General features: G+C 33.4%; 1 protein-coding gene across 1 annotated transcript; it reads right to left on the bottom strand.

Annotated features, from left to right (window-relative positions):
- Nucleotides 1-852: 852 nt before the first annotated feature.
- Nucleotides 853-1805, bottom strand: LOC6648905. Its single transcript, XM_002071723.4, has 2 exons — nt 1303-1805; nt 853-1244 (listed from the first exon to the last, which is right to left on the bottom strand). The coding sequence occupies exons 1-2, from the start codon at nt 1693-1695 to the stop codon at nt 1017-1019; spliced, it is 621 nt and encodes a 206-aa protein (XP_002071759.2). The 5' UTR covers nt 1696-1805; the 3' UTR covers nt 853-1016.
- Between the last annotated feature and the right edge of the window lie 13781 nt (nt 1806-15586).

Here is a 15586-nt window from a genome sequence, read left to right as displayed (position 1 = left end):
ATTTCTCGCTCTTACTCTTTCTTTTTGGTAAAACAACTGGGAGATACTTTATACCTTAACTATATTTATACTCTGGACGTGCCTGTTGTGGTTGATTTTGGGTTTTTTTTGTTTTTTATTATTTTAATTACATATAGATTTGGGCTGATTTTTGCAGCTTGCCAATTTTGTTGCCCATGTTGACAGGTGCAAAATGTTGCTTCAAAAAAAATTTAAAAAAAGGAGCTCCTACCTAAATTGTGGTACGAACTTCAAAATACCCTAGACTTTTTTATGGAGACTTTAGCAAACGAGTTTTGCACTTATTTTACTAACAATTTGGAAAATATTTAAAGCTTAAACTTGTTGGGAATTATAGCCTAAAGAGGGAAGTGTGTAAAGTGTAAGGTGTATCTAATTTGATAAATATTCTCCATACTTAAGTTCTGAAATAATGTATTCCTATAAATTCCATAAAAATATTTGAAATATTCGAAATATTATTAATAGGATCATAGATGACTACACAGTAGAAGATTTAACCTTTAGTTGCATAGCCCAAACTAACTCAACAAAAGTCTTAATACCCTAAGTGCAAGGTGTTGCTAGGCGCACGGGTTTTTTTTTTTTTTTTTTCTTTGTGGAAGATCTCAGGTTCACCCTTAAGGACTTGAAAATGGTAAGTACTGATTAGGGGTTCGCACCAGCCTGCCAGGCAGGCAGCAGGCACGAGGATGATGTGAATGTGGATGAGGGTCAGGTTTCCCCTTCATCACCACCACCAACACTAGCAAAAGCACCACCAGCATGTGCGTGTGCCTCTTTAATTGAGCTTAATGCAGGTCTCAGACCTCAGATAGTTAGTCACTTCGCTTCGATACAATTAGGCGATGCTCCACCTTTTTAATGATGACATTCGATAGTTAATGATTAAAAGAAGACAACGAAAAAACAAGAAAGAACTAAAGAACGGAAAAAAAATTACAAGAGAGGAATTGAATAAAAAGATGGAGAAGGAGAAAAACGAAAAATTTTGATCAAAAGACATGCAGGGAATCGGAAACATCATTGCGTATGGCTTCTTCAAAGACGTTAGTCACGCACCTGACCATCATGTGGGTAAGTATTGGCATTATTAACGACACAATCATATTCAATTCCAGTGTTAATCGGCCCAATATAGTTTTTGCTAACCATGTGGTCATCTCAAAGCCAATCATTATGGCATGTAACATTAGCCAGGGTCGCATATAGATCGGTGATACCTGCAGTGCTCAAATTGTTAAAATCACGAAAATTTTGTGTACTGACTTTGATTTTTACCATGATAATGCCATAGACAAGCAATAGCCAGGCACTTAGCATTACATAGGAGCCAACGAAGCGAGCTCGTCTCAAAGAGCTATATCCAAATATATAGTAACTGCGATCCCGCCACATGCTTATTTGATAAGCTGAACAAAAACAGATGCGTAAAAATTCCAATAAACTGGTGATGATACCAAGTCCAGCCAATAGAAGTACAAGCCAAAAGATAAACGGAAACCATTCGGGACGACAGAGCCGACAGGTGTGTATCATTTGATTTAGTTTCGCCCAACGGGATAATGGACAGATATCCCAAATGGAATATATATCACAGGTTTCACTATCGAGTACATGATTTTTGCGCATAAAACGACAAAAATGCGTATTGAACATTGTCAATGGAAACATTATGCCACTAATAACGATACAGAGGATGCTTCTAAGAAAGTTTCTTATTTTGCAAATAATACTTATACATAAAATTTTTAAAAATTCTTAAAAAGAAAAATCGAAAAAGTTCTCCAAAATGTATGTTTTTGTTTAACGTAGCAAAATGAAAGAAACTACAAATTGACAATAATATCAAGAAAAGCCAACTTCTTCAATTTAGTTTCTCATTAAATAGTTCACAATGAGATGAAAAGATTCGTAACAGAGTGCAGAATACAGTGGTTTCCACTTGAAAAAGGGAACTCTCCCAGGGTATATGCATTTTCTATCCTGAATTGTTCCTAAGGTTTTGCAGTTCCGAAATATTACCATTGATTCTATTATTCACTAGGAATATGGTTATGGTTATCTTTACTTTTTATTGATTTTTTTTGAATTGAAATACCTAAAATATGATGGTCACTGCAAGGAACTGGTCAAAACTAGGAAAACGAAACGTTAAAATCCACTTTAGTAAGAAACGAGTGGAAATGAAATGTAATCACTGCAGGAATTGGTCAAAACTAAAACGTTGAAATCCATTTTAGTAAGAAACAAATGGAATTGAAACGTAATCAGTTGTTGTCAGAAGAGCAATAGACATCTGGAATATAGAAAATTTTGAAATTTCTTGTATCATATCCATCATATCGCGTTCCCAAAAGATGTTTCGAATGGAGGTATCCCACTGGGGGATAACTTCTGGTATTTATATATAGAATGTTTTAGATCAAGAACAAAAAAATTCGTAAAATGTGTGTTTAGTTAGATTATTAGTGTCAAAAAGTGAAGTTCTATAAACTTCTCTTCTCACTAACTGCAATCAAAATTGGCTCTTATATATGAAAGACCTTAATGATACTGCCGAATCTAAATCCGAAATATATATATTTTTTTAATATTAGAATCATATTTCAGTTTTTTTGTTCTCTAAAGCAAAGATACCCGTCTAGAAAAGTGACATCCCAATTCACTAATTCAAAACAAAAAAAAGAAATGCATCGACATGCATGCAACAAGTGTCAATTTCCTGTTACCATTGCATTTTACCACTTTAAATTATAGTTTAAGATTCCTTTCTTTACCTGATCGTAGTGATATATTCTTTAGTTTTTCTTTAGAACCCATAACACCCGCCGCTGTTTTAATGCACCATGAAGTGAAAGTGCAGTCATAAAATTCAACAAATACAAACTAGAGGCAAACTGTTTGAGTGAGGAACTGTTGATACCCCTTAGTTGTTGCAATAGAAGGTTAATTAGGGAAAGAATAAAACTTAATGGTAAAATGTCCATCCGTTGATCGATATACCCCTTCACGTACAGGGTATTTGGAAAAGAAGTGCTACCATGAGGCATAAAATGACTTTTTCCTGTCCCAGTGACATTGACAACCGAATGGGATAAGGCGCATGGATCATAAAAATTGTTTTTATGATTACACAAACTATTACAACTCTATCCTAGATGGCGCCTACCTGTTGTCGTTCACAATTGCAGGTGTTTTTTTCTCTCCTCTCTCTCTCTCTCTCTCTCTCTCCTCGTTTTCCTCTCTTGTAATTTTTACATTTTTTTCCGTTTTCTTATTAAACCATTTTAATGGGTGAATCAGCAGCAGAAGCAGTAGCAAAACTACGTAAAGTTAATTACGCGACTCGAGGGAAATTACCAGGGTTCCGACTAATTGAAGGCTCTCCACCCCCCCAGAACTCCTCTCCACTCTATACTCTGTATACTGTCGACTCACCCCTATTTATTTGTATTTATAAAAAATTTCTATTTGCATGTTTACTTACATTTTTAATGACTATCCCATTATATGATGAAGATATGTCTGTATGTTAAGTCGATTTATGCGGGAAAAAATAAATAGAAACATTGGTATAAGTATTTTCAATTTCGAATTTTAATTTCATTGATAAAAATACAAAAAGAGATAGGGAAATTTTATTACTCATTTGAAGATTGCATGATTGTTTTTATTTGAGTAAAAGTTCTCTATACATTTACATGTAATTATAGTCAAGCCTTGAAGAAGTTAGATTCTTGACTAGGTTTCTGCCCCTCTTTGCCGTTTTTTCCTGTAATCCTTCATATACTTTGGGCAACATACTTACATATCTTAGCAATTCTTTATATAAGTCATATCTACGAGAATTATGAACAAAGTCAAAGGAGCACAATTTGAAAGATTGATTGATTGATCTATTTAAAGTCCTCTTGTTGATTAAAATGAATTATTATTTTAATACTTGATTAAAATAATACATCAAAATGACTTTTACATTTACTTTAAGTAAGGCTATCGCATTGTAAGATTGAAAATATGACTCTAAAAAGAGTCAAAACTGATTAAAACAAGAAATCATTTCCAAATTATCATTAAAAGCTGTAACTAGGATCATTTGAAATCAGCAAAACGACTCTTGTTTGATCAGAAACTTTATCAAAATGCTGTGTGAGTATTATCAGTGATTTATGTAAATATTTCGCATAACATTTTGAAATCAAATCTTACTTTACATTTCAAATCAACCTCGTATAGATGCTCATTGGTTCGGATGTTTCTCTTTTCCAAATATTAATGGCCAATTGTCTATCTTAGGGAATAGTAATTGACCTTTAAATCAATGCTTGGCTTTGGCAGATGTTTGGCTTAAACAAAACACTTACTCTCTATTGTTACACATAAAGTAAATATGTAATTCGTCATCAGTAGAAAAAGTGGCATAGTTTAAATTACCCCATGGCCTTCGTTTCAGTTTTTCCAGTTAAATCCAATGATGTTTAACCAATTTCTTAGACCGATTTGTCACAGGACTTGGCTTCCTTGTGTTCATGCTCCCATTCGTCCTGATGACAGGACAACTACACATACTTACAAATATACCTGCACACATTTCCTACATAGGTCTGTCAATTTGTATTTCAATTCAGGTCAAACAATTTGTTTTCCAAATGCCGTCAGACAGGGGACAGACAGCCATGACAAGTGGAATTTTTGTTGAAAGCGTTTCCTGTCCACAAAATAAAAAAAGCAGCAGCAAAAATATATATAGAAACCAAATAAAAAATACAAATACAAATAGAAAATGCAAGTTCAGTTTTCTGTGTTTCTTCTTTTTTTTCATTTGCAATTGTTTGTTTCGAAGGCAAAAGGCATTAATAAAAGTCCTATGTGAATAGGTGAATAGGTGGTCCCATTCACCCATAATGAGTAGATATTTATCACAGAGAATTTCTATATAAAATGTGTAAATATAGTATGTTGAAAAATGTGTGAATGAATGTCACAATCATAGATACATACATACATATATATTCTGGACAATCGAAACTAGAAAACTGCAGAATTTGCCATGTGCAAGTGATCTTCGTCTATCAGAACAATCAGATGAAAATTAAACAAAATGTTACTAGCTACTGCTTTTGAATCATTCGTATGAATCATTCGTTTTAAAGATAAAAACAATGTAATTTCTTCGACATTTTCCCACACTTTTTCGACCATCTAGCAATAATGTCGTCACGTATCTTCTAACTTGTCAAATTTCACATAAAGAAATCCCAAAAGAGGCAAAAGAAATCTCTTATAGAAGCAAGTGTCAAATCTATTTAGAGTAGCTAACAAATTGCGTTTAAACTTTGTTTAAAAATGTTCGAAAAGTTTGTTTTTAATTTTACAATTTTGATGAAATTTCGTATGCAAATACATAGTAACAATAAAAATTAGTGTACAATAGTTTTTACTTTACATCAAACATCTCAGGAGGAAATCACTTTTTAACTAGTCTATGTACATATTAGACTTGGTTACTTTATAATCTTCAAGATTTATATATTTATTGGTGTCTATATCGATAACGGATCATGTTAAACATGTTCTTTATGGAAAAATAAAGGCGAGATTGGACAGAAAAGCGATGATGTAGGGAATACGTAATAGTTACTTCTTCTATGGGTAAGTTTAGTACATTTTTATCCACAAATATGGCGATAAAAAGGCTTTTCTCGGGGAGGTTCTTTTTTTTTATTATAATATATGGGAAATTGCCATCGAAAATCATCGAACTTTGGTGACAGTTTGTGGTCAATATGTCATACATGTATGTAGTTGTATTAGTGGCTTCATCTTTAAAGACGATGAGTGTTGAAAACCTTTCCTGGCTATAGATTGCTTCCACATACGAAAAGAACTCACAGAATCCCAGGCAACTCAGGCAACCATTTTAAAAGGAGACAAGTCAAGAATATGCGAAAGAAAGAAAACCTGTACTCATGCTGTAAAATTTAAGGTAAGAACTATTCCAGAACTATTTCTCGCAGAGACTTTTTAGCTCATCATTAGTTTAGTCACTAGGAAAAATTAATTGCAGGGTGTTCAAAATTAAATTGCTTTATTCTTGTATGCCAATTGGCAAAAACGGCCAAAAGTGCCAAATGAAAAGATGAAAATTTTAACAATTTTCATTTTTTTGTTGGTCCCTGGGAAATATATTTTAAATTCATTAAAGAAATACATATATACATACGTTTATAATTATTCGTTTTTAGTATAATTTTTGTCATGTTTCAACTGGCGCCGCCGTCGCCGCCTCAAAGTGATAAATGTCTTTTCTTTATTTTCCTTTTTGGTTTTGTTTTTGGGGCGTTTGATTGATTGATTGATATATAGAGTTTGCATTCGTTATCCCTCACTAACTTGCCCTGTTTCATCTCCCTCATCAGTCCAACTGTCGCAAAAATTTGTTGTCATAAAATATATATAAGTATAAGCCGGTTTTTATATTGTTGCAACAGATTGTTGCACAGGCCACAAATTACAAAACAATGGGAATGAGTTTCTGTTTGTGTACCCTGCAAGTGGGCAAAATGCATATGGCATATAAATATCTGTTTTCACATGCATGTGCTCAAAATTTTTGTAAATCTATTTTCCTAATTAATCTAATGTAAAATTGATTTATTTTGGCTCTGAATTATCGAAATTTATAGTCTATTGCTTGAATGATTGAGAAAAGCTGAAATTTTTAGTACTTGAATTAATATTTTCTACTTAAAAATTTATAAAATGAAATAATATTATTCGTCTGGCAATACGTCTACACCATGAAAACTAAGAAATTGTACTTATATAGTGTATTGAATTGTAGATTCAAAAATACAAAATTTATTTGAATTTTCCAGTTTTGTTCTAATGGAAAAATAAAACAAATATGATTAGTATTTCTCTTTTATTTTATACTCTTTACTATTGCCTAGATCAACTTAAGTCAATGCAATAAGAGTCCAAGCAAAGATACTAGGTAACCACCAAGTCGATATTCATTAGGGAAAACGCATTATTTGTTTCCTTTTTTGCGTGTGGGCTAACGAGAGGTAATATATGTATGTATGTACATGTATGTGTGTGTGTGTATCAGGGAAGGGAGGAATGGGAATGGGAATTTGGTAAGTATAACCAACAATAACAACAAGGACAGTTCAAAGGCAATTTGCCATTTCGTGACACAGAAAGCAGTAGCAAAAGTATAGGAGGCTATTATTATTACAAGGGATATGCAAGGATAAGGAGAAGTTTTAGGGCATTGGGAATTATGCACACATATGGTCAGACTGCACACATACATATGTATATATAGTGAGTGTCTGTAATGCTAATGGCTCTATATAATCTATATATATGGTATCTATATATATGTATGTATCTATCTCATTGTATTTAGTTGCTCTAGCGTTTGCCTTTTGTGTATCTTAAAGATGCACGCACCGTTTGAGTTTTTTTTTTTTTTTTTTTTTTTTTTTTGGTTTTTTGGTTTTTTGGTTTTTTGCTAAAAATATCAATTCTTGTGCTATTTCTATGATCGTCTCTATATGTTTAGACAAGACTTTTAGGCTTCTATTTATTTTATTGTACATACATATAGCAATACGCATATATGTATGCAAATAAAAAGATAAATGTGTATAAAGTTTACGTATGTATGTATGTATCTATATATCTATCCATCTGCGTTTCTATATCTATTTAATTTCGCATTTTAGCAATAAAAAAAAAATATAAAACACCACCCAGCTATTTTTGTATATATCTTCACATACTAAATAGAAACACACGCATTCGGCAGAGGCGCACACGAATTAGTATTTGAAAATTAAACAAAGCATTGTATTAGAATTTAGTTAGATATTTTAAAAATGAATCGACCATAAATTACCGTATAACAAGGAAAATTTCCATACGTTTGATTGTCATTTAAAACTAGAAGAAGCACTAAAGAGAGACAGACATATTCAAATTCATAAAAAAGTTGGTAAACCTTACGTTTGGGTTCTGGTTTTTGGGCTCTGCTTCTTAGCTTCTTCACTCTTGTTTCAGTGTAACCATCTGCTTGTAGCATGCACTTTTAGAGTTGCCACCAAAATTATTGAAAGTTAAAATCAAAGCAAACCTCTAAAGGGAAACTTAAATACAGATTTTCGATTTCGATTAATGATTTACAATGTGTATAGTACCTTAATCCATATAGTGGACAGAAAAGTAAGCTTAAAGTTATAGTCAATCAGCAAAACGTTAACTCCGGACTATTAAGCTTTGCCATTCATTTTTATGCCTATTAAGTTGTAATTCTCAACTAGTTTAAACAAAATTGCCATCGCCAAAGTCTTCTACTGCTTAAAGAATTTGATGAATCTTCAAAGAATTCGGATACGATTTCAATCCAGCTAATTCTGAAAGTTTAAAATAGGATTCAAATAAAGTCAAAATCTAGTCAAATGTCTAAGGACATTCGCCTCTAATTACAATTCAAAAATATCTCCTTTTTGTTTTCCTGTTGGTGGCAAAATTTATATGCCTTAAATATGTATGAAGAATCAAAATATCGTTTCATTTGAATTTATACTTTATGCCCCTATCAAAATCGGTGTGCAAAAAAAAATAAAAAATAAACTAAATTAATAAAAAGAGAAAGAGTGTACGAAAAGAAGGCAAAGCAGGAAAAAAAAGAAGAAGAAACGCCATAAAAAACTAAAACAAAAAGGAACGTGCGTAGGTTTTTTTTGTCTTCTTTTTTCTCTCTTTTGCAAAAAATAGGTCAAATCTATTTCTAGCAGTCTGAAATAAAAAACGATAAAAATAATGAAAAGCAGCCAAACGGTTTCTGTTTTTCCCTCTTTCTTTCTCTCTTCCTCTCTCCTTTCCACTTTTATTATTCCGTTTTTGTTTTACTTTTTTTTTTTTCGTCTTTGGCTCCTGAGCCAACACCTTTGCATTATTTTGGCGTATTTTTTTTTTGGGTTGGTTTTTTTTTTTCATTTTATATTTTGTTGGTGGAAAATTTTCGCGCGCTCTGATCTCATGAGAGGCACACACACACAAGAAAGACACCGTTTTGTTGCTAGGCAGGGAGAATAATAATAATAATAATAAAAATAATAATGCTAATACTATGCTCGGGCTAGATGATGCTGAATGATGAGGTTGAGACTTGGCCATAATTAAGGACCCAGCTGAGAGTTAAAGGCCACAAACTCGAAACAATGAACAAAGTTTTGCTTTAACATCTGTTTCATACACAGAGATAGCTGGGGTATCAATTGATGATTAATGATTGTCAGTCAGTTCGATACTAGCCGAAAGGCCAATTCGTTCTTTTTGATTTGCAAAAAAAGAAACATACACACACACACACACACACACACACACATACACACATAGATATGTGAACCCATATGGATGTATCTAATAGAGAAATTGGCTTAAGTTTAACAAATTAAAGGGGAACGTAAACGTTTTTCTATGTACATACCTTTTTAATGAATTCCCTTAATTGTTGCATGCAAATGGAAACATTAGGTCATTAGTAATGTAATATTGTCGATTTCAGTCCGATATCATATGGTTAATGATGGATAGATAGAAGTTTAGACAATTAGAGCTGTTCATTGTGTTGAAATCCTCCCTTGTTAAATCCACCCAAGATTAAGGAATTTCAGTAAACCGCCAACCCATAGGAAGCGAATTGGATTGGACATAGAGCCTGGGGAATGGTCTCAAAAAGCAGTATCCTCCATCTTACAGATCCTGCTGAAAGTGTTAGAAGAGTAGTTCTATCCGTTTGGCCAGTGTCCTGACTGACAGTTTTGATATATCCATTCTATGTTAGATTTGCTAAGAAGATCAAAGGTTTTGTCTGGGTTAGATCCAAACCTGGCCAATTTATCCGACTTTATAGATACTGTATTTACTGCTCCGAACGCTTTTAATTATTCTCTGCCCTCGGACATCAATCTTGAATTGACAAAGGCTGTTCGAATGGATTGTCATGTTCCTATTTCTGAACTCTCTGTCTACGATATCTGGAAAATCTGAACAAGTCCCAGTCCCCGAGCTCATTTTATGTTCGTAAATTTCTTTTCTGTTCCAGAATGTGTCCTCTTTTAGGTATAATTATAGAAAAATTGCTTCTGAGATTGCGATTGCCAAAGAGTTCATGCAATGTTAAAAAAAAACTTTCTTTTGCCAGCTCAGAGACCAAAATTATGCTCATTTCTTTTGCGTAACTATTGTTCCCACCATTCATTTTGGGTTTGGCTTGTAAATCAAAATCTTTGCCATTTTTCCATGAAATGAAATTTAAATCGACCAATTTTCAAAAAAAAAAAAAAACCCTATCAATATCTTGGCTAGTTATCCAAAGACTTCCGTTTGGAGTGATGTCTAATAGGGTCAGTGAACATAATAAGGTAGTGCTTAAGCGTAACGTATCCTATTACAGATGCTCATACTGGCAGTATCTCTAACACTCTGCTTGCCTGAACACCATTGTTAGTGAGTGTTTGTGTGTGTTCGTGTGCGTGTGTGCGTTTGTGTGTGTTAGGGTGAATGCTAATCTCTTTTTAGATACAATACAAAACTGATCTGACACTATACGGCTTGGCTGGCAACAAGAAATCAGACAACATCAGGGTTAGAACGATGCGAAATTAAATACGCTCGTCGGGGTCACCATTTCAGAAATTCAATTTTAAATCAATTCTACAATTTGTTCTACTTTACAAACACACAAAAAGACTGACCAACTTTTAAATGCAAGTCGCAAATTTGCATATGTATACAAAGAGAAAAAGCAAAAAACCAAAAAAAAAAAAAAAAGAAGTCTCCTCCCAAACAATAAAATAAAATCATGCTGATTTCGCCAATTCGACGAAGTTTCTATACTCTATTAAGTTTAACTAACTGCAAATTGTATTTAAGATATGCAAATTAAATTTAAGCAAGTTAAATTAAGCACACAAAAAGATTAAGAGTTTAGCGCAAATGTAAGAGATTATTGTGGGTTCCTAATGAACCTTTTTATACCATACACCCATAAGGTGAAATGGTATATTAAAGTCGCCAAAATGTATGTAACAGGCAGAAGGAAGCATCTCCGACCCCACAAAGTATATATATTCTTGATCAGGATCAACAACCGAGTCGATCCAGCCATGTCCGTCTGTCCGTCCGTCCGTCCGTCCGTCCGTCCGTCCGTCTGTCCGTATGAACACCTAGATCTCGGAGACTGTAAGAGCTAGAGCCACCAAATTTGGTATGTAGACTCGTGTAGTAAGTAGAGTGATCAAGATTATCTCAAATTTTTGCCACGCCCCTTTCCGCCCCCGCAATTTAAAAAAAGCGTTTATCTCAAAAACTATTCCAGCTAGAGACACCATATTTGGTATGTATATTCGCTTAGTAAATGCACACATTTTGAATTTGTAAAAATTTTGCCACGCCCTTTTCCGCCCCCGTAATTTAAAAAACTTGATTATCTCCCGTATTTTTCACCTTATGCAATCAAATTTGGCACACTTAAATTTAATACTAATATCTAGCAAAATACCAAATTTGATCAAAATCGGACTAAAAACAGTCGAGTTATGCATATAAACGTTTTTCCATAAGGCCGGAGTTGGTCGTTGGCTGGTGGGGGCGCTAGGGTGCTCGTATGATTGAGTGAGCGAGATACTAAGATATGCTTGTTAGAAGCATGTGAAAATGCATTTGCTTAATAAAGTTGAAATATTTGCTTTACTGGTGTATGGTATACCTAAGTCGGCCAGACGACTTACTTACTTCATTTTTTTTTATTTTATGGTATAGAGTATTGATATCGGGTATATGTACATAGGCATATACATTGTACATATGGATACGACCCATACATACGCTAGTGTGTTGCGGTAAAGCTTCCGCATTTGATAAGCAACAAAACGCGTTGTCGTCGTCGTCGTCGTCGTCGTCGTCGTCGTCGTCGTCTTAGTGAGTCTATGGCTTGACAACCAGCGCAACCGTCGCCGATCCAACACCCATATACTAATGCAAAAAGGAAGGAAAAAAAAAAAACACCTCCACACATCTATTTCCCTACCAAATATATGTATGTATGTACACTTGGGCGATCTGACTGATAGACTGACTCGACTGACTCTCGGCTGACAGCTGATGACGACTGTCGACCGTCGACACTGTCGACTAGATCCCAAGTAACCTTTCCCTTGTCCGTCCGCTTTGCCAGTTTTTGTATAATTTGGAAATTTAGTATTTGCTTTTCTAATTTGATTTTGGTTAGCTCTGCGCGTCTCTGCGCATAAAACTTTCGGCAAGGTCAGTGATAGCGTTTCATTTTTACAGTGAACCCCAGCTAAATGGTCATAATCATTTAGTTTTTCGGTTTAAAAACAAATATTATATGCATGGAATGAAACCACAAACAATATAACATTTCGTTTTCGGCTTCAAAGCGACTTTTTGTCGAGTCTTTGGAATTGCCAAAACTAGTTGCGAATCACAAGACGAAATGAAAAGCGAAAGAGTACCAATAACAAAAACTAAATTGATATATTAGAGTATATTTGAATGGAACTAAACTTATTGGTTATTTTGATTTGCCAACTGATCGTTGCTTTTAGCCACTTCTTACTGTATCCTACAGTATTTAATAGCTTTTGACTGGGCGTAAATTTCACAAAAATCCGAAGAAAAAAATGATAGCTCAGTGACGCCAAAAAAAAAAAAAAGTAGCCGTTACTAGCTACGCTGCTTGTCTTCTGCTTGCTGGTTTTATAAATTTAATTTAATTGATTTCATTAGATACCCTATAGAGTGACGCAGTATATTGCCACAATTGATCAATCTGTGCATTTTACATACATTGATCAAAATGGATCAAATTTCAACTGATATTCAACTGATATTGAGCTAAGTTGAATGGAATGACTCTATGTGTTAATAGGGTATTTAAAGGTCGTTGTCAGTGTTTTAATTTTTATTTAGGGGATTTCTTTTATTATACAAACACAAACACACACACACACACAAAATTTGCTGTCGGCTGCTCGTGTTTTCTTTCTTTTTTTTTTTTGTTGTCTTATATAGTTTTGTTTAAAACGGTTTTTATATATGTTTAATTTCTATTTCATGGCCAGATCTAGCGCAATATGCTCACGCCCAATGATAATCTCTTGGCGTCAGAGATAAGACTAATATGACAGGGAAAGTACATACATACATACAAGACATATCTCTTAAATAATAAACATACACACATTTAAAAAATAAATAAATATGTGTATATAAAGAAGCTATCTAAATATTTCTTGACTCACAGAGGTCAACTGTATAAGAAGGGAATGAGAGATCCAAACAATTAGCTGGCATGACATGGTTTAAATTACAATTCCAAATAAATGTTGTCCAAAATTTTTGTGTAAAAACAATCAAAAAGCCTAAACAACAAAGCAAATCAAATGAAATCATGTCATAATATCCAATTAGAAGTGGAAACGATGCTAATGATTTAATAAATGATCACTCATCGTTGACACAGACAATTAATATTGGTATTACATATAGTTCGATTTTCTATGTAACACACAAACACCAAACAACAAAAAACAAAAAAAATAAAGAGTAAAAAAATTTCAAAAATAAAATAATAGAAACACAGAGACAGCTGGGTGAACGCGAGTATATAATTAAATTTGGTTAATCTAGTTTTTGATCACTAATTTGGTGAACAGTAATCAAATTCATGACATGTGAAAGTTGTTACCAAACAAACATATATACATACATATAACAGTTTATATACTTTATACATACATATATCTATATAAATGCTATTAATTTTTTCACTTGTTTTTATTTTTGGCTTTTAAAATGCATGTATTAATCTAATTTTTTTTTTTTTTCTATAATGTCGGCCACAAATTGAGCCCAAATTGTGGGAGCTAGTAGACAAATTTATCTGAAAACCAGAGTTTGTATTCCCATGCAACTTTTTTGTTAACTCTTTTCTTACAGATGGCCCTCAAAGTGGAAAAACGTTTTAGCTAAAAAGGCTAATGTTTGAGAAAGAACGGCCTACATAGGAAATAACGAAGATATTGATCAAAGTCACTGTTTTCCACCGATCGTTCCTATAGGAGCTATATGATATAGTCACCTGATCCTGATCAAATTTGGCACAGTCGTTTATATGTGTAATTAACTCACCAATATTTGATTTCACGACAATTGCTCATTTTCTGCTCATTTTCTGAGCAATTGTCGTGAAATCAAATATTGGTGAGTTAATTACACATATAAACCAAAGTTATTGAGAAAAGTCACTATTCGTGACTTTACCATTTGTATGGGAGCTATATGATATAGTGGTCCGATCCGGCTGAATCCGAGATATACAACCCCTGCAGTATATACAAGCCTACTTGTAAAATTGCAGCTCTTTAGCCCGAACGGTTTAGGAGGAGTTTGCGTTGATCCAGACAGACAGACAGACGGACGGACGGACATGGCTATATGAACTCTTCTCGTCGTGCTGATCAAAAATATATATACTTTATATGGTCGGAGATGCTTCCTTCTATGCGTTGCACACTTCTGACCAAAATTAATATACCCTTTTTGCAAGGGTATAAAAATTATAAAAACCAAGTATTTTTTAAAATTTTAATTTATTTTAATTATTTGTTGAAAGTTAACTGAATAAGTGATTTAATGAACAACTGAACAGCAAAATTAAAAATCACTTAAATGCGAATGTGGATGTCATGAGATCTATGCCCCTTAAAGTATGCAAGTAGCAAGTCAATTCGCTATGCTATCTATGCCCCTTAAAGTATGCAAGTAACAAGTCAATTCGCTATGCTATCTATGCCCCTTAAAGTATGCAAGTAACAAGTCAATTCGCTTGGGCATATATGTTGGGCATTTATAAGTTCTCATTAGTTTTTTTTTCAAGGGACTTGACATAAAATTCGTTATAGTTCGTTTCCTTGTAATACTTTTCCAGCCTATTACATACTTTTAGGGGCAACGTTTCTCTATTTCATAGCTCTTCATTGCTCTGAATTCTATTCTTCTTCTATTTAAATAAAGTAACATTTTAATAATATATTGTTAGTTTTTGTTTTTCTTTAAATAATAAATTTATTTACAATAAAATTTACAGAAATTGATTAAACAAAATTAAAATTTCATTATTGAAAAAAAAGGCAAATGAAATATTTTCATTTTTATTTTAAACTATCGTTTATTGTTTGATATTTATACTTTGTATTTCTTTTTTATACAATTTGGTTTCGCTTCAAACACAATAAATATGATTCATGATAATAGATTTTAGGACTAATATTTCTCTCTCACTCTGCCAACATCTGGATGCATGAAGGGTCATCATGATCATTAACTCATTCGCTTCATTTGGAGCCCGAAAAGCACCTGTGTAACCAGTTGGTTATTGGCAATTAGTCGCAGTGTCATGTGCATTGGGTTAACTTGGCAATTAAACAGTCAAAACAGCCGGACGAGCAAGCCAACCAAA

The sequence above is a fragment of the Drosophila willistoni genome (genome assembly GCF_018902025.1).
Source record: "Drosophila willistoni isolate 14030-0811.24 chromosome XL unlocalized genomic scaffold, UCI_dwil_1.1 Seg141, whole genome shotgun sequence".
Taxonomy (NCBI): Eukaryota; Metazoa; Arthropoda; class Insecta; order Diptera; family Drosophilidae; genus Drosophila; species Drosophila willistoni.
This window is presented reverse-complemented; position numbering and strand designations above follow the sequence as displayed.

Bases quoted from the DNA above. Each gene is read 5' to 3' on its own strand.
- LOC6648905 (XM_002071723.4), bottom strand. From the start codon at position 1,695: ATGTTTCCATTGACAATGTTCAATACGCATTTTTGTCGTTTTATGCGC. The intron at 1,245-1,302 runs GTAAAAATCAAA...TGAGCACTGCAG, and splicing joins TTGTCTATGGCATTATCATG to GTATCACCGATCTATATGCG.